This window comes from Mustela erminea, chromosome 11 (assembly GCF_009829155.1).
Source record: "Mustela erminea isolate mMusErm1 chromosome 11, mMusErm1.Pri, whole genome shotgun sequence".
In the NCBI taxonomy this organism is placed as follows: Eukaryota; Metazoa; Chordata; class Mammalia; order Carnivora; family Mustelidae; genus Mustela; species Mustela erminea.
Genome location: NC_045624.1, coordinates 43,541,260 through 43,563,622, shown reverse-complemented (window position 1 = coordinate 43,563,622; position 22,363 = coordinate 43,541,260). Strand labels below are relative to the sequence as shown.

General features: G+C 35.3%; 1 protein-coding gene across 3 annotated transcripts in view; it reads left to right on the top strand.

Annotated features, from left to right (window-relative positions):
• Nucleotides 1-22,363, top strand: part of BBS9 (Bardet-Biedl syndrome 9) — a 446,163-nt gene that overhangs the window by 100,971 nt on the left and 322,829 nt on the right. For all 3 annotated transcript variants that reach the window (XM_032305995.1, XM_032305996.1, XM_032305993.1), the window contains 3 exons: nucleotides 8,134-8,218; nucleotides 18,283-18,466; nucleotides 19,134-19,263. In XM_032305995.1, coding sequence (XP_032161886.1) covers nucleotides 8,134-8,218; nucleotides 18,283-18,466; nucleotides 19,134-19,263 — 399 coding nt within the window. The remainder of the gene's footprint in view (nucleotides 1-8,133; nucleotides 8,219-18,282; nucleotides 18,467-19,133; nucleotides 19,264-22,363) is intronic.

Below are 22,363 nucleotides of genomic sequence, written 5' to 3'. Positions count from 1 at the left end.
CTAGTGCAGAGATTGGCAGAAAGGATTTGAAGTGAGACAGACTTGGATTGGAATCCTAATTTTGCTACTTGAAGCTGTTTGATGGTCAGTGTCCTTATCCTGGTTGTAATGGAGATAATAATGCCTATTTTGGGGGTGGGGGCGCTTTTAAAGTTTTTAATTCCAGTTAGTTAACATACGGTGTTATATTAGTTTCAGCTACAGATTCAACAATTCATGCATCATCAGGTGCTCATCACAAGTGCACTCCTTAATCCCCATCACCTATTTCACCCATCCCTCTACTTCCCTCCCCTCTCGTAACCATCAGTTTGTTCTCTGTAATTGAAAGTCCGTTTCTTGATTTGTCTCTCTCCTTTTTTCCCTTTGCTCATTTGTTTTGTTTCTTCAATTCCACATATGAGGGAAGTCATATGGTATTTTGTCTTTCTCTTAATGATTTATTTCATTTAGCATTATACTTCCTAGCTCCATTTTTTTATGGCTGAATAACTTTCCATTGCAATTGTGTGTGTATGTGTGTGTATCATGTCTTTTTTTAATGCATTCAATAATAGGGGGACATGGGCTGTTTCCATATCTTGACTATTATAAATAATGCTGTAAACATAGGAATGCAGGTATCCCCTTTGAATTACTATTTTTGTATTCTTTAGGTAAATATCCAGTAGTGCAATTGTTGGACCATAGGATATTTCTGCTTTTGTTTTTGTTTTCTTTTTTGAGAGAGAGGGAGGAAGTGGGAGGGGTAGAGGGAGAAGGAGAGGGAGAGAATCTTAAGCAGACTCCACACCCAGCATGGATCCTGATGAAGAACTCAATCTCATGACCCTGAGATCATGACCTGAGCTGAAATCAAGGGTCAGATGCTTAACAGACTGAGCCACCTAGGCGCCCCAGGGTAGTTCTGGGTAGTTTCATTTTTTTTTTTTTTTAACTTTTTGAGGTACCTCCATAGTGTTTTACAGAGTAGCTGCACTAGTTAGCATTTCCACCAACAGTGCAAGAGGATTCCTTTTTCTCCACATTCTTGCCAACAGCTGTTGTTTCTTGTGTTGTTGATTTTAGCCATTTTGATAGCTTTGAGGTGATAATCTCATTGTAGTTTTGATTTGCATTTCCCTGATAGTAAGTAGTGATGAACATCTTTTCATGTGTCTGTTGGCCATCTATATGTCTTCTTTGGGGAAATGTCTGTTCATGTTTTCTGCCCATTTTGTAATTGGATTATTTTTTTGGGGGTGTTGAGTTTTATAAGTTCTTTATAAATTTGGATACTCACCCTTTATTGGATATGTAATTTGCAGATATCTTCTTCCATTCCATAGGTTGCCTTTTCGTTTTGTTTCCTTTGCTCTGCAGAAGCTTTTTATTTTGATCTAGTCCCAGTTCTTTATTTTTGTTTTTGTTTCCTTTGCCTCAGGAGAAATATCTAGAAAAGAAGTTGTTGCAGCTGATGTCAAAGAGGTTACTGCCTATGTTCTCATGTAGGATTTTTATAGTTTCAGGCCTCACATTTAGGTCTTTAATCCATTTTGAATTTATTTTTGTGTATGATGTAAGAAAGTGGTCTAGTTTCTTTTGTATGTTGCTCTCCAATTTTTCCAACACCGTTTTTTAAAAAAGATTTATTTGAGAGAAAGAGAGAGAGAGAAGAGTGAATACAAGCAGTGGGAGAAACAGACTCCCCACTGAGCAGGGAGACTGACGTGGGTCTCAATCCCAGGACCCTGGTATCGTGATCTGAGCTGAAGGCAGATGCTTAACCAACTGAGCCACACAGGCGCCCCAGTTGAAGAGACTTTTTCCCATTGAACATTATTTACTGCTTTGCCAAAGATTGACCATATTGTTGTGGGAATAATGCCTATTTTGACAAGCTTGTTAAAAGGATTGAATATATGTCAAGTTGTCACCCATAGAAAATGCTGATTAATTATTGTGACTGTTCCCTGAATGATTAATAATAAAACACAGTAGTACTGAAAAAAGCCAAATGAAAAGATGCATATATGAAATCATTTTATAAAAAAAGTGACATGGGAAGAATATTAGCAAAAAATACAAATGTTAATATGAATGTTTTAAAAAGAACAATTCATAGTAAAAATGAAGTATGAAAATCACCCTATGAAAACAATTTGTACTTTTTGCTGTAAATTCTTACTGATTTGAGGGAATTGTGTATGAGAGAGACCATTTTCTTCTACCAGCTAAATTTCAATAAAAATTAGGGTTTTGAGTTTTTGGAGGGTGTGTTTTTTGTTGGAAGGGGTGATGGGGAAAAGAAAGTACAAATTCATCCTGAGGAAAGAAATAGACTTGGAGGATTACAATATCTTCAGTAACTTTATTGTTCTTATCTTACTGATGGCAACACTTAGAACTTTAAAAATCTAAGAACACTTCATTATAGCTTTTCAGTTTTTGGTTGTATGATTTTTCCCAAGGCAGGAAGAAAATATAAATTCATCAGGCAACACCTATAAATTTTTGTCTTCAAGTTTCAATATTGGGCATATAGCAAGTTATTCCCTTCACCTTCGTAAGTGGCAATCTACCTTTTGTGAATTGTTGTCAAAATATCTTTGATTCAAAACCCTAGACATGAGCAAATGTTTGTGACTAAGTAGAAGTTAACTGACGGAGGTACTGTGTCATCATATCATATTCCTTCTTTAACTCCTATGGCTCTTGTCCAAAGGAGAAGAATGAATTGTGTCATTGCTACTGGTAAGAAATAAAATACGCTTATTTTGAGAGGTTGAGAAAAATATCTGTATAATTCATTTAAGCCTGCCAAAGATTAAGCAATATTGAGGAGATCTGCTTTTCAGCTTTCCACCCAGTTCCGTGCCTCAACTCCTGCCAAGTAGGGATACTGGCAGTGCTACACTGGGGTCACAGTAGAAAGATTTGAATGCTCCATGACTTACTCTTTGAAATATGTGCATAGGAATTAATTTGGTAATAACTCCAGGAGTGACTGGATAAGGAAGCAATGTGTAGGTTTCCTTAATGTGTAAGTTTAATCTCAGAGAAGCTCACCCTCTTTGAACTGTGGTAATTCACCAACATACCAATCCATTAAATCCATCTCCATCTAGGACTAAAAATGTACACCTTATCCATTATGTGGATCTTTTATAATGGTAAAAATGCATGGGATATGTGATTATTATGAAATGATGACAATTAAGAGGACTTATAACATTAAATAGTATATTACATTTATATATGCTTTCAAGTTTAAGAGATTAAATTAAATGATAATCACTCGGGTAATTTAAGGTTGGAGGAAACATGAAAACTGCAGGTTTGTTCTTTTGAGGCTTCATCTATTTATAATCAGTTAATAGAATGTAATCAGTTAATAGAAAAGGCTTTTAAGACATAATTTATATTCATTTTTGATATTGATATTTAATTACCTTTAAACAAGCTCAATTATATTCAGATAGGAACTAGCGAATAGTGAACACTGTGGATCTCAAACTTCAGTACAAGGATCACTTGGGCAACCTGTTATAAAATGCAGATTTACAGATTCCCAATTACCGGTACACTAGATTTTGATTTAGTAGGTTTGGGGACTCAGGAATCATCATTGCAAACACATGCTCAAAGCGATTCTAATTTAGAAACACACTTTGAGTGTTGTTTTACTTTTGAAGTGAGAAAATTGTTTGCCCTTTTTTGGTGTGAGTTGTAGGGGCTTAGATAACACCATTCTCTAAGCATTGATTGTCCTAATTTTGGATTAGCTTTTATTCTCTTTTTCTTTTCTTTACTTGTCAGAATTATTTGGTCAGTAAACCCTGACCTTTTTACTTTTTTCCCTTGTATTCAGCGTTTACTTCCCATTTCCATTGACATTCAGGGCTTTATCTCCTCACTTGGATTTCTGGTTTTCTTACTTCTTATCTAGACTTCGAAGGATCCTTCTCACATCTATCCTTTTAAAATAACCTGTTTAAGTGAGAATAATTTTTGTTGCCCTTTAAAAAGTTGAAACCTTCATATATTGACATTCAGGGCTCCTTACAATCCAGTCCCATTCTACCTTTATTAATGTGGATGTTCCGATTTGGATGGGACTTTTAAAGTTAACTAGTTCAATTCTCCTCCTTTATTTCACCCTCTTGATACATTATTGCCTAAAACACTGATTTCCAAATATCATATTGCCTTCTTGTATTCTGCTGAACTGTTTCACAGTATGCCTTGTGTTATCAGGTTCCTGAGAGCAGTCTATCTTAAACATCTGTTCGCTGACTGAATAAGTTAGTTCATTTATTCAACTATTCATTCAGGAAACATTTTTCAAGAGGCTTCTCTGTGTCACACACTTGTGCCAGGTACTGGAAGTGCAGAGTCAAGTAAGAGCTGTCTCTTTGTCCTCAAGCAGTATGCAAAGAAGGGTGGGATGTAGCAAGTCAGTCAACTATATCAGGTCATTGTGATAGAGGCTCTAGAGAGCTGTGCACGAGATCCTGAGGAGGCCTACTGGTGTGCCCCCTCAATAAGTTTGGTGGAAGGAGGCTCCCTGAAGAAGTACACCTGCCAGGAGCTTTATTTTCTCTCCTTTTATTTGCTACACATCTCCCCCTGTACCCAGTACATTGCTAAGTAGATAAGCCACCTTAAAGAAGTATTTTTAAATTATTTATAGAGTTTAGTTGACAATATTTTAAAAAGAATGTTGTGTTCTTCACCAAGCTTAGGCTTTGGCCAAAATGAAATATCTGTTTTCCATGTATGTTTAGGCCTTTTCTCTCTCTCTTCTTTTGCTCATACTGTACTCTATTTGAAGTTTTTCCTTTCTTCTCTGTATATGAAAATTATATCTGGCAGCCTCGCTGGTCTCCTGCTTCTCTTTCTGACCTAGCCACAAGTAACACCTCCTCCTCCTTAATTTCACAGAGTAGTTTTTTGCTCTTTCCACAAGTACTTGTCACACTTTAACTGATGTTACTTATTTGCTTGTTTTTCTCCTTGACAGGGCTAACTGCTCCTTGATGGCAGGGATTTTGTATCTTCCGAAATGCCTAGCATTGTACCTTGCCAAAGGGAGATGTTTAACAAGAACTTGATGAAAGAGTGAAAAGTTTGTAAGGAAAGCTCTTTTGTTACTGGCATCTTTCAATGAAAAGGATTCTTCCTGGCATAACTAAGAATGTTTTAGCTTTACTTGTGATGAGCATAGTAATGCTTTGTATCCAGAGAGCTTCCATTTCTGGTAGAGTTTTCTGGGTTAAATATCAAGTTTCCAAGATCTCCTGGTACCTTTGAGGTGACAACTATGTTTCATTTGAAAATAAATGATTCTGGAAGGTTTAGTTTTGTGCTCTGTGACACCTCAATCCATTTTTAGTTACTTCGTGCTGTTTTTATGATGTGATATGGAAGAGCACTAAATTATATGGCCGAGTTTGTCATTGGTGTTCCACAGGACCTATTATGTATTTGTGGCTATTGGTCTAATAGTGCTACCATTCACCTGGACTTGCTGTATTTGTGCTTAGTGCCTTTCTGTTGAGAAACACACATGATACTCTCTTTCGTGAAATCTTATTACACTGGACCTGATCATTCTTTCAGCAGTCTCAACAAGGGAATTTTATTCTTTAGCTTATATCACTGAACATTTGAGTGGTAAGAAAAAAACCCAAGTGTTTTCTTTATTTCAGAATTGCCAAGTTTGCCTGGAATTGTTTGGTTTTGGAAGTAAGTTTCCATGTACATTATTGCTTACAGTAAAGAGGACTTAAGGAAGAACTATAAAATAGATGCTATTGTAAGTTTGTCATCATCTAAATTTGCTGTCAGTTATATTTAGTAATAAAATACTCTTCTGAGTTGTCTTCCAGGAATGCAATGGTCTGGATTTGGAAATCAGGAGTCAATTTTGGCTGTGTCTCTACCTGCTTTTTGATGTTAATGAGGCCAGTTTAGGGGCTCACTTATTCCCGAATGATATAATAATGCTTTGTAGTTCTAGAAGAAGTTTCAAACAGCTCAAAAGCTTTGGATTTTTACAACAATCTCATTAATATCCATATCATCCTCTAGTAGGTTGGTGTGTGCAGGAAATGAACTGCCTATGTAATTAATTGCCCGAGGTTGGATCCATAGCAGGCCCAGCTCTGGGGATGATGTTTTAGTTACCAGTGCGTACTATTTCTGTTACTGTGTCCTGGTAAGAGTGAAATAATCCTATTTGAAGGTTGGAATGTGAGGTCTAGTTATTTGGCAGGGTGGAGACAGAGGAATTTTGTAGATCAGTCTCAAATGGTATGGAGACATTTGCTATAGCTGCCCATGGGATTTCTTAGCATGGTTTTACAAGGCCGAGAGCATCACCCTCCTACCTTTTTTGTCTCATTTCCCATGACTCATTCCTCCTTGCCACACATTTCTCCTAAACTTCTGTCATGGCCTTTCATGTCTTTTTTTACTACTTGTGTTTTCATGTGCTTTTGGCCTTGCTGTAATGCCTTTGCATCTTTACCAGTGTGATGAGTGTTCACTCATTCTTTAAAATCTGGCTTTCTCCTCCTGAACCCAAACCAAAACATGTATATTTCCTCCATCTCAATTACTAGTTTCTGCCACCATGTTCCCTAGGAACCATATACATACCTCCTATTATTAGCACAGAGCACTCTTAGGTGTATTAGATGTATTAGATCACTACTGTATGTTTATTGAATTGACGAAAAATTCATATACATTTGGCTTTCATATTAGTCATAAGACTGATTTTCAGTCAGAGTACCTTGCAAAGTCTATCTTAATTCATGGCCATTTTACATCCAACTGCAATTAAAGGCTTTTTTTTTTCTTTAAGATTTTATTTATTTATTTATTTGAGAGAGAGGCAGTGAGAGAGAGCATGAGCGAGGAGAAGGTCAGAGGGAGAAGCAGACCCCCCGTGGAGCTTGGAGCCCGATACGGGACTCGATCCCGGGACTCCGGGATCATGACCTGAGCCGAAAGCAGTTGTCCAAACAACTGAGCCACCCAGGTGTCCCTAAAGGCATTTTTTTTAAAACCAATTATTCCTGATTGAGATAGTTTAAGAGTTGGTATATGACATTTGAATACCAGTGTACATTTTAGTGCTTATTTACATATTCTACATTGCTTTTATTCATTCAGGTCACTGATTTTTACACTTTTGGATATCTTTCTCTTAGACAATATGAGATGTTCAAATATATCTACTGATTTTCCTTTTAGCTATGGAAGAACAATGCAAGAGTTTTGATTCAATAGGAAAGAAAGGAATTTATGAGTCTGAATTTTCTTCAGAGTAGGATTATTATATCGACAATATACCACTAATTAATGGGAAATAAGGGAGTTTAAATTTTATTGGCCAAGTTAATAATTTCTAGATTGAATTATATTTGTAAATTGTTTTTAAGTATGATTTAAGCTAAAGGTTACTAATGAAATAAACACTTACAGAAAGTCATAATGTCCATAATGCCCCTTATTGAGAACTTATTAAATACCATAAAGTACTAGGTGATTGCTCTCTCTTTATATGTAAATCTGTATTGTCTGTTTATTGATCTGTTGGGTACCTAATATATGCCAGATACTATAACAGGCACTAAATAATTTTTAAATTCTTTTAACTGAATTTGAATTAGAGATTATTATTCCCATGTTTTAGATGGAGAAGATAAAACACAGTGATTAATTTGCCAACTAGTAAGTGGGTTGGCTAAGGACTAAACTGTGGTCTTCTGGGTGTTATAGAATATCTGTTAACAATTTCTACATCTGGCTGCTTTGCATTATTTACTTTTTTTCTATGTGGTGTTTTGGTGCTGGATCTTTCTTGAATATTGTTGTTTGTTATATAAAATTCTAACAAATGCTTTGATAGTTGGCAGAACTATTTTCCCAATATTGAATTTTGAGAGATGGTTATAATTTCTTTATCATGACAGTTTTATATAGTTTCATGTCACAGTGTCATTCAATAAGAATTTAGTCTTAAATTTTATAGTTTTTAAAACCAAGAAAAAAGTAACTCATATATTTACAGATTATGTGCTTTTAAAGTTTAAGATTATTTAATTATAAAATCACTTATAATTATTCATATCTTTTAAACAGGTATCAAGTACTTGCTTTTGCAACAGATGCAGATAAAAGACAGGAGACTGAACAACAAAAACTTGGTTCTGGAAAAAGACTTATTGTAAGGCCTTTTTTAATTTACAAAAATTTCAGTAATGTCATATTTAACCACCAATTTTTTTTTCAGAATAAAAATTTCTGGGAAGAAGTTATAAAAACATTTATTTTAGCTATTTTTCTTTTCTATGTTATGATTCTCTCAATGGGCAAAAATTTAGTTGGCTATTATTGAGCAATGGAGACACATGCCTGGTCCTGTTATAATTTATTAGATTATAAAGTTGCATCACTAGAATTATAAATGTTCAGATGAGGTCACTTTTAACTGATGTGATTATAAACCAACATAGCAAAGAGAAAAAAATTAAAAAAACAAAACAAAACACCTTTATCCATTCATCTGCCATCAGAAAGGATGAATAGCCAACATTTGCATCAACATGGACAGAACTGGAGGAGATTATACGGAGTGAAATAAGTCAAGCAGAGAAAAGACAATTATCACATGGTTTCACTTATTTGTGAAACATAAGGAGTAGCATGAAGGACATTAGGAGAAGGTAGGGAAAAATGAAGGGGGAGAAATCAGAGGGGAAGAGGAACCATGAGAGACTATGGACTCCAGGAAACAAATTGAATGTTTTGGGTGGGGGGTGGGGGAGATATAATAGCCTGGTATTGGGTATTAAGGAGGGCACATATTCCATGGAGCACTGGGTGTTATATGCAAACAATGAATCATGGAACACTACATCAAAAACTAATGATGTACTGTATGGTGACTAACATAACATAAAAACAACAAGAACAAAAAACTTTTTTTTTTTTTTTAAAGATTTTATTTATTTATTTGATAGAGAGAGATCACAGGTAGGAAGAGAGGCAGGCAGAGAGAGAGAGGAGGAAGCAGGCTCCTTGCTGAGCAGAGAGCCCAATGCGGGACTTGATCCCAGGACTCTGAGATCATGACCTGAGCCAAAGGCAGCGGCTTAACCCACTGAGCCACCCAGATGCCCCACAAAAAACTTTTAATAGACAAAAATATTGATATGAGTAGGCATGTGATTAAATATATAAGTAAAAGATTAAAAAATTTATAGCTTACAAAGATAAAATTGGCTCAAAGACAAAGATGGACATTTGGTAACTTGAGAAATAGTTTGAAGAAAAATTGTAAATGATAGAATGAAAAAAATTATAAATGTAAATGATAAATTGTAAATGATAGAAATAGTTTGAAGAAAAATATAAATGAAAAATCATAAAAGAAAAATGGTAAAATGATAAATTAGGGAATAGATGATGGTTATGAACTTTTTTTTTTTTTTTAAAGATTTTATTTATTTATTTGACAGAGATCACAAGTAGGCAGAAAGGCAGGTGAGGGGGTGGGTAGCAGGCTCCCTGCTGAGCAGAGAGCCCCATGTGGGGCTTGATCCCAGGACCCTGAGATCATGACCTGAGCCGAAGGCAGAGGCTTTAATCCACAGAGCCACCCAGGTGCCCGGTTATGAACTCTTTATCCTGAGAACCTCCATGGATAGGAAGGAAAAACAGAAGGAATTGAAAATTATAACGGAAATAGTAAATTGTATTTCAGATGAACACATATGAAAGAAACCGCATGAAGAAATAATGTGGAATTTAGAGTACCAAGGTAGGAAGATTAGAGAAAACCAATTTTTTGTATTAGGCTATAGGAAGGAAGGCTAACTTGAAAAGAGCCAAGAATGAGATGAAAAAATATTTCTTAATAATAGTAAAAAGTGAAAGAGCACAGGATATACAAATATGACATACTTTTTCATAGAATTTGGAGGCACCATACTGATAACAGTTAAATCATAGACTTTGGAGTCAGTTTTTTTTTTTTTTTTAAGGTTTATTTATTTATTTTAGAGAGAGAGAAGAGAGAGAGAGTACACGTGTGAGTAGGGGGCAGGGCAGAGGGGGAGAATCCTCAAGCAGACTCCTCACCAAGCACAGAGCCAATGTGTGGCTGGGGCTTCATCTCACGACCCATGAGGTCATGACCTGAGCTGAAACCAAGAGTTGGATGCTTAATGGACAGATCTTGAAAGCTATACTTATTACTGATTTTGAGCAAATTTGAGCAAGTTTGTTAACCTTGCTAAATCTCAGTTTTCTCAGTTGCCAAATGGTGATAATATCTATTTTACAATGTTGCCATTATATATAGATAGATAGATAGATAGATAGATAGATATAGATATACATATATAGATAGATGTATATTTATCTATCTGTCTATCTATCAGCACTTAGTGAAGTATCTAGATGATGAATATGATATTGATAATTGTAGTCAAATTGTCCTTGACCTCCTCCTCAATCGTGGTTTTCTTCCATTTGTCCCTTATATTCTGCACACCAAACACGTGGGCATTTCATTGTTCCAGATATTCCATGGTTGTTCTTGATTCAAGGCTTCTGGACATATATATATATTTTTAATGATTTTTATTTATTTATTTGAGAGAGAGACAGTGAGAGAGAGCATGAGAAGCGAGAAGGTCAGAGGGAGAAGCAGACTCCCCATGGAGCTGGGAGCCTGATGCGGGACTCGATCCCGGGACTCCGGGACTGTGACCTGAGCCGAAGGCAGCTGCTTAACCAACTGAGCCACCCAGGCGCCCTGGACATATTTTTTATTTAGTCTGGAATACCGTTTACTTATTAATTGTACATGTTTATTGATACTATTCTGTGCCTTACACTGAGGATATATCCCGAAGGCAATTACAGTTGAGTGATTTTCCCATTCTCCTTTAATTAATAAGTAGAGTAAGAAATGGCAGTAAAACTTCCTTTCATTACACCACAATCATTTGGCAGGACTGTGTTGCCATGAAACATTAAGTCTATTGCAGAGAAACAAAATTTTATCCATTGGAATGCTTTTAATAAAGTAGTTGTGGGAAGGCAGTTAAAAGCTGCCTATGTTACTGAGAGCTACCTCTTAACTATTTGTTGATTTCTAATTTAATTATTTTGTGGTCAGGGAAATACTTTCTATGACTTTGAATTCTTTCAGATGTTTTGATATTTGCTTTATAGCCTAGAATATGGTCTATTTTGGTAAATCTTCATTGAGCACCAGAAAAGAATGTCTATTTTTCATATGTTCTTGGGTGTCCTATAGATGTCAGTTAGATTGGATGACAGCATTGTTCAGATCTTCTATATCCTTATTAGTTTTTTTTTTCTTTTTAACGAATTTCTGTTATTTATTTGGGGGGGTTATTGAAGTCTGACTGTGGATTGTCTGTTTCTCCTTGAAATTTTGTCAGTCTGTTGCTTCTTGTATTTTGAAATTCTTTTATTAGGTATATAAACATTTAAGATTGTTATGTCTCATGATGAACGTATACCCTTTTCATTATCAAATAACCCTCTATCTTTTTGCTATGGTAACATTCTTCTTTTGGTGAGTATTGTTCTGATATATCTGTTTCCATCTTTTTACTTTTATCCAGTTTATGTCTTTGTGGTGAAAATGCATTTCTTGTAAGCAGCACATATTTCGGTCTTGCTTTTTGTTTAGTATGATATGCTCTGTCTTCTAATTTGTTTTCTAGACAATTTACATTTCATGTGATTATTAATATGGGTAGGTTTAAGAATGTGACGTGGCCATTTGATTTCTTTTGTCCCATCTGTTCTTTGTTTCCATTTTCCTGTTTTTCTGCTTTCAAATTTTAGAATTATTTATCTTTGTTGGCTTATTAGCCATAACTCCTTGTTTTGTTATTTTAGGAGTTGTTTTATAGTTTATAGTATTTAACTTATCATGATCTACTCTCAGTGATATTACACTATTTCATGTATAAGAACCATACTTCTGTTTCTCAGCCTTTGTGCTTTTGTCATATGCTTTATTTTTATATACACTGTAAACTCCATATTACATTGTTAATATTTTTGTTTAAATGGCCAGTATCTTTGAATGTGATTTAAATGATAAGAAAAAATATATTTCCTCATGTGGTTACCATTTCTGATACTCTTCATTAATTTGTGTAGGCCGTATTTCTAACTGGTGTCATTTTTTTTCTTCCTGAAGGACTTGCTATTACATTTCTTTCAGTATGAGTCCACTGCTGGTGAATTCTTTTAGTTTTTCTATGTCTCAAAAAGTGTTTTTTGCTTTTGTGCTTGAAAATATATTCTTTGGGGGCGCCTGGGTGGCTCAGTGGGTTAAACCTCTGCCTTCAGTTCAGGTCATGGTCTCAGAGTCCTGGGATCAAGCCCTGCATGGGGCTCTCTGCTCAGCAGGGAGCCTGCTACTACCCCCCACCCCCCCCCCCCCCCCCCCGCCGCCTGCCAACTTGTGATCTCTATCTAATAAATAAATAAAATCTTAAAGAAGAAAAAAAAAGTTCTTTGGGTGTAAGTTTTAGTTTGACAGATTTTTCTCTCCCTGGCATTTTAAGAGGTTGCTCTTTCTTGCTCCCATTGTTTCTCATGAGAAATCTGCCTGCATTCTTATCTTTTGTTCCTCTTTTCATACTATCTTTCTTCTCTGACTGCTGTTCTGATTTTCTCTTACCACCTTTTTTAAGCAATTAGGCTATGATGTGCTTTGTGTGGTTTTCTTTATTTTGCACTTAAGATTTGTAGAGCTTCTTGTATCTGTGAATTTATAGTTTTTATGAAAATTAAAAAAATTTTAATTCTTAATTCTTCAAACTTTCTTTCTTTCTTTCTTTTTTTTTTTTTAATGTTCCATTTCTTCTCTCCTCTGGGGACTCCAGTTACACATACATTAGTCTACTTGAAGTTATCCTGTAGCTCACAGATTTTATTTTCATTAAAAATTTTTCTATTTTGTTTTGGATAACTTTTATCATGTTTTCAAGATTACTAATCTTTTCTCTATAATGTCTAATCTGGTGTTAATTCTCATGATTTTCATCTTTATAAATCAATTTGGTTTCCTTTTTTTGTTATATCTTCTATGTCTCTACTTAACTTTTTGAAGATATAGAATACAATTATAATAATTATTTTAATGTCCTTGTTTTCTAATTCAAGCACTTGCATCAGTTTTGAGTCATTTTCAGTTGATTTATCTCTTTGTGAATCATATTTTCTTATTTTTTCTACATGTCTATGGATATTTTATTAGATGCCAGATATAGTCATTTTACTTTTGGGTGCCAGACATTTTTTGTATTCCTGTAACTGTTCTTGAGCTTAGGCCTGGGATGCAGTAATGGTACTTGGACAGTTTGATCCTTTTGGGTTGTTAGTTAGGACCAGAGCAGCACTCATCCTGAGGCAGCTTACTCTGCATTCCTGAGACAACACCCTTCTGAGTGCTCTGCTTAGCTTCCTTTGAATCATGAGTTGTTCCCATGTGGCTGGCAGGCACAGGCAGTATTCCAGGCGGTATGAGTGCTAGGTGGTGTTACTTCTAATCCTTTGGGGTGGTTCTTTCCCTGGCTTTGGGTAGTTTCCTTACATGAATGTGCTGATAAGTACTCAGATGAATATTTGAGAGGATTCTTTTTTGTTTTTTGGTTTTTTTTTTAAAGTTTTTATTTATTTGACAGAAAGAGATCACGAGTAGGGAGAGAGGCAAGCAGAGAGGCAGAGAAGCAGGCAGGGAAGCAGGCTCCCTGCTGAGCAGAGAGCCCGATGTGGGGCTCGATCCCAGGACTCTGGGATCATGACCTGAGCCGAAAGCAGAGGCTTTAACCCACTGAGCCACCCAGGTGCCCCGAGAGGATTCTTTATAGCTGTCAAAGTTCTTTCCCTGTGCTACTCTCCTGCTTTTGGCATGCTGTCTTGTGAAGTCAGCTGCTTTGGTTTCACTGAACTCCCAGTGTTCATTTCCTCAATTCGGGGAATTTGCTGGACCTTGCTTGGTTCCTCCTCCTGGTGCCATGGCCTGAAAATTGTCTCACGGATAGAGCAGTCATACCACTCACCTCATTTGTTTTGTTTTCAGGGGATTACTGTCCTTTGTTGTCTGATATTCAGTGCCTTGCAAACTGGTGTTTCATATGTTTTGTCCATGTTGTATTGTTTCAGGTGGGATTGTAGTCTTTTTCCTATTACTCTGTTTTGGCTGGAAGTAGGAGAGTTTTTAAATAATTATTCTCAGTAAACTTCTGTGTTTTTTTTTTTTGAGACTCATTAATTTAGAATGTGATATATTTCCCTAAGGGGAAGTTACAGAGAATGGCACTAAGTACCTAGTGAATTGAAAGTGTTTATTGGCTGGATCTCAGCCTGTAGTCTCAGAAACTTGGTTTGCCTATCCATTCTGAATGAAGTGTATCTGCCTAAGTTATAGACAGTGATTTTTTTTCTTTCTTTCTTTTCTTTTCTTGGGAGAGGGAGAGAAGGGGGGTAGGGGCAGTAGGAGTGGGGAGAGAGAGGATATTAAGCAGGCTCCAGTCCCAGCATGGAGCCTGATATGGGGCTTGATCTCATGACCCTGGGATCATGACCTGAGCCGAAATCAAGAGTCGGAAACTTAACCAACTGAGACACCAGGTACGCTAACAGGGATATTTAATGCTAGAATGCTGGCCTATTAAGATGTAAGGAGAAATGTGACTCATGGGATGACATTTATGGTTTGTGTACAGTGGAATGTTTTCATGTAGGTAAAGCTACACTTGAACTTAATGGTAACTGAATAGTTTCTTAGTGTTGAATCCTGATTCAGATAAGATAATCTGGTCATCCACCTATGTTGTCTTCCTCCTTCAGGTTGTTTTTATACACACACTGATATTATTTGTTCTTCGGTCCAGCCCCATTTGGATTTCATACCTTTTTCAGATATTTTAATACCTGAAGTAGATAAATATCTAAGTCATATCTTGATGGCCAGAAATTTGTATCTTTTTTTTTATTTTTTATTTATTTTCAGCATAACAGTATTCATTATTTTTGCACCACACCCAGTGCTCCATGCAATCTGTGCCCTCTATAATACCCACCACTTAGTACCCCGAACTCCCATCCCCACCCCTTCAAAACCCTCAGATCGTTTTTCAGAGTCCATAGTCTCTCATGGTTCACCTCCCCAGAAATTTGTATCTTTAATGTGAGTTTTCTTCCCTCTTCTTTGATCCATTATTTGTTGTTTATAGCCTAACTTTGATGGCAGTCTTATTCCCTCTTTGTCCAGATGCTTTTGTGTAGCCATCTCACTGTGACTGCCATATGCAGTATATGTCAGCCAATGTTATTCCTCTTTTCTGCTTTTTTTAAAATTTAAAAATATTAATTGATTGGGGACTGAATTCTAAAAAGCATATTCATTACATTCATTCCTTCATTATTTTAAGAAATATTTCTTAAACACTGGCCATGTTCCAGAGATACGGAATTACGCTGGAGTAGCTCTTGAGGTATAGAGGATCCTATCTGTATTACTGGGACAGCTTAATGACTACTCTGTATATACATATCTATATATTTTAAAATTGTCTTTATATTAAAACGTTATAGTTACAACTGCATTGGTTAGGTTTTACTGATTATTGAATTTGATTTATGAAGTAAACACAATATGGAAATTTTTCTTAGGGAAATTTTTCAGTGAGGCAGATAACCTCTTTACATGTATATACATATTTTTTGAGCAAGTCATGGTCCTTCCTTTTCTGTCGTAGGATCTTTGTATAGGTGGCTCACTTTGCATAGGGCATTCTCTTACCCAATTCTCTGCCTGCCTTTTCCCCCGCTCCAGGTTTTTTAAGGTATAATTGATAAATACAAATTTATAAATTTAAACTATATCTTTTGGAATATATATATATATATATATATATATATATATATAGTGAAATCATTACCACAGTTAAGCTAATTAACACATCTATCACCTCTCATAGTTACCTTTTTTTATGTTAACATTTAAGACTTATCTTAATGAATTTCAAGTCTCTGTACGATACAGTACAGTATTATAACTATAGTCACCAGACTGTACATTAAGTGTCCAGATTTTATTCATTTTATGGAACTGAAATTTTCTACCCATTGGCCAGGATCTTCTCATTTTCCTCTTCCCCCAGACCCTGGCAACCACCATTCCACTTTCTGCTTATATAAGTTGACCTTTTTTAGATTCCACATAAAAGTGAGATCATGCAGTGTTTTTCTGTGCCTGGCTTATTTCACTTAGCATAATGCCCTCCACGTTCATTCATGTTGTCACAAATGGCAGGATTTCCTTCTTTTTAAAGGCCAAATAATATTCCATTAAATTATACACATTATATAGTGTATATTTTATGTATAATATCTCAATGTTCTTTATACATTTATCCATCAGTGGACATTTTGGTTGATTCTGTATCTTGGCTATTCATATAATGCTGCAGAGACCATGGGAATATAGATATCTTTTCAATATCCTGTTTTCATTTCCTTTGAATATATGCCCAGAAGTACAATTGCTGGATCATATGGTCATTCTATTTTTAATTTTTTGAGAACCCTCCCTGCCATTTTCCATAGTAGCTGTACCAATTTGCATTCCTACCAACAGTGCACAAGTATTCTCTTTTTTCTACATCTTTGCCAATGCTTGTTATCTCTTGTCTTTTTAATAATAACCATTCCAAGAGGTATGAGGTGATATCTCATTGTGGTTTTGATTGGCATTTCCTTTATGATTTAGTGATGTTGAGCATTTTTCGTATACCTGTTGGCCATTTGTATATCTTTGGAGAAGCAACTGCTCAGTTTTTTTGCTTATTTTTAAGTCAGGCTATTTTCTTGCTGTTGAGTTGTCTAGTTCCTTATGTATTTTTAAATATTAACCCCTTATAGGTGGTTTGCAAGTATTTTCTCCCATTCCACAGATTATTTCTTTACTCTGTTGTTTCCTTTGCTGTGCAGGGACTTCTTAGTTTGATGCAACCCCTTTTGTCTATTTTTACTGTTGTTGCCAGTGCTTTTGAGGTTATATCTGAAAAATCATTGCCCAAACGAAAGACAAAAATCTTTTCCTTATTTGTTTTTCTAGTAGTTTTACAGATTCAGGTCTTATATGTCTTCAGCCCATTTTGAGTTGATTTTTGGATATGGCATGAGATAGGGGTCCAATTTCACTCCTCTGTATGTGGATATCGAGTTTTCTAATCACCATTTATTAAAGAGACTATCTTTATTTTACATTCTTGATACCTTTGTTGAAGGTCAGTTGACTGTGGATGCATTTATTTCTCAGCTCTTTTCTGTTCCTTTGGTCTAGGGTTTTTGTTTGTTTGTTTGTTTTGTTTTTGTTTTTAAATGCCACCAGTGTGCTTACTAAGTATAGCTTTGTGGTGTATTTTAAAATCATGTGATTTGATGCTTCCAGCTTTGTTCTTTTTGCTCAGGATTTCTTTGGCTATTTGAAGTCTTGTGGTTCTGTATAAATCTTAGGATTTTTGGTATATTTCTGTGAAAAATGCCCTTGGAATTTTGATAGAGATTTGAAACTGTAGATCACTTTGGGTAGTATGGTCATTTTAATACTAGTAATCATTCTAAGTGATGTACATAGCATATCTTTCCATTTATTAGTGTTTTCCAGTTTATCAGTGTTTTATAATTTTATTGTAAAGTCTTATACCTCCTTGTTTAAGTTTATATGAGTATTTTATTTTTTTCCTGCTCTATTCTGTAAATGCATGAGTAATTTTGAAGCACTGAAGAGCTTATATCATCTGGTAAAAGATGGACAAAACCGGGCACCTGGGTGGCTCAGTGGGTTAAAGCCTCTGCCTTCGGCTCAGATCATGATCCCAGGGTCCTGGGATCGAGCCCCACATCGGGCTCTCTGCTCAGCGGGGAGCCTGCTTCCTCCTCTCTCTCTGCCTGCCTCTCTGCCTACTTGTGATCTCTGTCTGTCCAATAAATAAATAAAAAAAAAATCTTAAAAAAAAAATCTTAAAAAAAAAAAGATGGACAAAACCTACTAGAGTGTAAAATATCAGAAATCTGGTCATCACACAGAAAAAAGAAGTGAATGAAGACTAGCCAATTTTATGTTTGCTTTGTTGTAAAACAGTTTCTTAATTGTATTGATGTGAAAGTGGCTGAAATTACTTGTTTTTAGCAACTAAATTGATTTTAAGTTTTCCTTTGTAGGTGGATTGGACTCTAAACATTGGAGAGCAAGCACTTGATATTTGTATTGTCTCTTTTAATCAGTCGGCATCTTCTGTTTTTGTTCTTGGTGAAAGAAACTTTTTTTGCCTTAAGGATAATGGACAGATTCGATTCATGAAGAAACTTGATTGTAGCCCAAGTTGTTTTCTCCCATATTGCTCAGGTGTGTAGAAGGAATTTTCTTTTATCTTTTCCATATGTCAAGGCTACGTTATATACATCAGGAAAAGCCATATATTCACACACATATATTTTAAACATCTAGGAAAATAGTTTTTTACAGAACATGTAATGGAAATTTTAACTTTTAAAGTTCGAATACAAGTTTGATATAAAGCACACATTTGGTTTTGTCAGTCATTTTACTTTGCACAGAATGTCTTGGAGAATTGGCCTCAGGTATACATTTATGCTTTCCAAAACAGGGCAGTTCAAGATGTTTGCAAAAGAACACCAGACTCTTTTATAAGCAGAAAGGAGCATAATAATGCCTATTGGAATGACTTATCTGTAGCCAGTGCCCAGTAAAAACCATTAGCTAACTGTGTTAAACATTAATGAAATTTATGCTTTGTTGATGAAATGCAAAAATGTTGGCTACTGTCTACTTATAGTTCCCAAGGCTGTAAAATTAAAATTTTTAGTTTTTGATATTTGTGCTTGAAGTTGAAAAATACTATTTTATTACTTAAAATAAAATAAATACCTTATTACTTTATGCTTTTACATCAAGATGTTAGAATTAGTTTGTATCATAAATTCCTTAAAAGTGATATACTATTGCAAATAACTGTTTTCTTATTATCCTCTTTTCTATATTGAACGTACAGTTTCTGAAGGAACAATAAATACTTTGATTGGAAACCATAATAACATGTTGCATATTTATCAGGATGTGACACTGAAGTGGGCCACTCAGCTTCCCCACATTCCTGTAGCAGTAAGAGTGGGCTGTGTACAGTAAGTGATTTAACTTTTTTTAGGTTCTTAGTCTAGGAATTCTGTAGAAGTTTTATGAAACAAAAACAAGTGATTTTACTAGGAATAACAAGTGACAATGTAGTGTGAATGTCAACAGTGGAAATAATTTAAAATATAACTTTTATTGGAAAAGGATATAAAAAGGACTTACGTAGGCTCCATCAATCATTTTTATTTTATTTTAATTCCCAGATAATTAAAATACGGTGTTATATTAGTTTCAGGTGTACAGTATAATGATTCAATAGTTCTGTACATCACTCATTGCTCATCATGATAAGTATACTCCTTAATCCCCTCAATCATTTTTATTTAGTATTTCTAGTGAAATGTCCTTTGTAAATCAAAGATTTAAAGAAAATGGCTTACCTGGTAGATTATTTTCTTTAAAATAGGAAAGGATTTTTTCAAGCATTTGATGGGTTCCACTTAGAGATCACTTATTGTTAGACTTGAGACTATTACACATCAAAACTTGTTTCAAAAAAAAAAGAAAAAAAAAGAAAAGGGTACCTGGATGGCTCAGTGGGTTAGGCCACTGCCTTCGGCTCGGGTCATGATCTCAGGGTCCTGGTATCGAGTTCCGCATCGGGCTCTCTGCTCAGCAGGGAGCCTGCTTCCCTTCTCTCTCTGCCTGCCTCTCTGCCTGCTTGTGATCTCTCTCTGTCAAGTAAATAAATAAAATCTTTAAAAAAAAAAAAAAAACTTGTTTCAGACCTTATTGTGTCCGGTGGTGCAGAATTGCTAATGATTATGTATTTAAGACAGTTCAGATTTTAAAAAGGGTCAATTTTCCTTTAAAACCAAGATTAAACCCATACCTTAATTATCCAAAACAAGAGAAATGAGACATAACTGTAATTTTTCTAGGTTGTCAGTATAGATGGCAAGATCCTGACAAACCTTTAGCATCTCAGATTATGTTTAGGAATTGAAGATCCCAGTAAATATGTAGAAGCTCAACTTTCTTTCTTTCTTTTTTAAAGAATTTATTTTTAAATAATCACTACACTCAAAGTGGGGCTTGAACTCAGAACCCTGAAACCAGTTGTCAGCACACTCCACTGACTGAGTGGCCAGATCCCCTTAGAAACACAACTTATAAAGCTTTATAGATTCCCTAGATCTAGTCAGTTTTGCTTATTTATAAAATTTTATTGAAATTTATTTATTTAGGGTTTTATTTATTTGACACAGAGATAGAGAGTACAAATAAGAAGAGCAAGCAGGCAGGGGGAGAAGGAGAAGCAGGCTGTCCGCTGAGCAGGGAGCCCAATGTGGGGCTCTGTCCCAGGACCCTGGAATCATGACCTGAACTAAAGGCAGCCACTTAACCAACTGAGCCACCCAGGCACCCTGATTTTATTGAAATTTAAAAACCATGTGTAGAATTCTTCGGTGGTAACTATAATATCTGATCAGTATGACTAATTCCCCGAAGTTAAGAGATTAGATGTATATATTGTTGAAGCTCAATGAAGGGTATTCATATTTGCATTAATGGTTAATCTGAAGCCTGAATATTATAAAAATGGAAACACCATTTTGAAAACATTGAATATTTTAAAAATAAGTTGCTTTCTCATGTTTTTCGAGAAAACGCCATCATGTAATTGCTATGCACTTAACACAAATTGTAGTTATTCTGTATCTGAAGAAAAATACAAAATTTTGAGATTGACTTTTACAACAGCCACCAGATAGTCTTTTAAGTTCAACCAAACAATTAGATTCACCAGACATTTTAAATCAGATTTACTTAGAAGGGTTTACAACAGAGAAAACATCTCACCAATGTCAAGTATTTCTCTTCTGGGAGAGTAATTCTTGCAGCAGTCCATATATCCATCCAAGAGCTGTTCTCTTTGGCCTCCCAAGTGACAGCTCAGGTGCAAGAAGACAGATCCACACTGGTGGGTATGCGGCCCATCTTGGCTTATAGTCCACATGACCCTCAAGTTTAAATACTAAATAAGTCATTGTAGTTTTTGTGTGTATGTGGGGCAGAGGAGAGTAATGGATAGAAAGATCTTACTGAGGCCACTTAATTGAAATACTTATTTAACCATATATTACTTACATGGGACATACCTATTTCAGGAGTCACTGTACTCAGGGAAGCTCAAAGATGTAGTTTCTGAGCAGATATTTATGGATAATGTATGGTTTCAGTTCAGATGCATCTTATGAGTTAAGGGTCCAGAAATAACTGAAATTGTTAGGAGTAAAAAACCAAATTTTCATGCAGGGTGCATCAAGATACTTATATTCAGAAGTAGTCTGTTACCTCCAAACTTAGGCATTTGTAAGTGAAACTTCCTATTTCTTCTCATAGTTTTTTCAACATCATAATTATAAACAGTTAAATGTAAATATTGCCATTAATGATTTACACAATTAATATATAGCAGTAAGTTTTAATTATTCATTGGAAAAATTTTCTTATTTTTATGTACTTTAGTATGTAAAAGTATAGAGTTTGACTAAAAGAATTTCATTGTAGTTTGTATTAGAATTTCAAAAGTGATTATTATTGAGTTACCTATAGTGTATTTATGTTTAGAAGTTATCATTTGAAATTAGAAGCAGTGAAATAATTTTGCTTCTGCCTTTTTTTTTTTTTTAAAGATTTTATTTATTTATTTGACAGACAGAGATTACAAGTAGGCAAGAGAGGCAGGCAGAGAGAGAGGAGGAAGCAGGCTCTCCGTGGAGCAGAGAGCCCGATGTGGGGCTCCATCCCAGGACCCTGGGATCATGACCTGAGCTGAAAGCAGAGGCTTTAACCCACTGAGCTACCCATGCGCCCCTTGCTTCTGCTTTTTATTACCTTTAGAGTTAAACATTTTTGGTTTAACTTCCTTGGATGAATGTGTTTATTTGTAGAGGAAATTGCTGCTATTTGAATATGTTTCTATTCAATGAATAAGAAATACTGGATTTGGATCAAGTTGATGCAATTATACTTAATAACAGCATTTTGCTCAGAAACTAAGATGCTTTATTTCCTCCCACTCCCATTTATTTGGCAGTACTAGTCCTTTACCTTGTTTATTATAAACCAATTCTAAATCTGTCT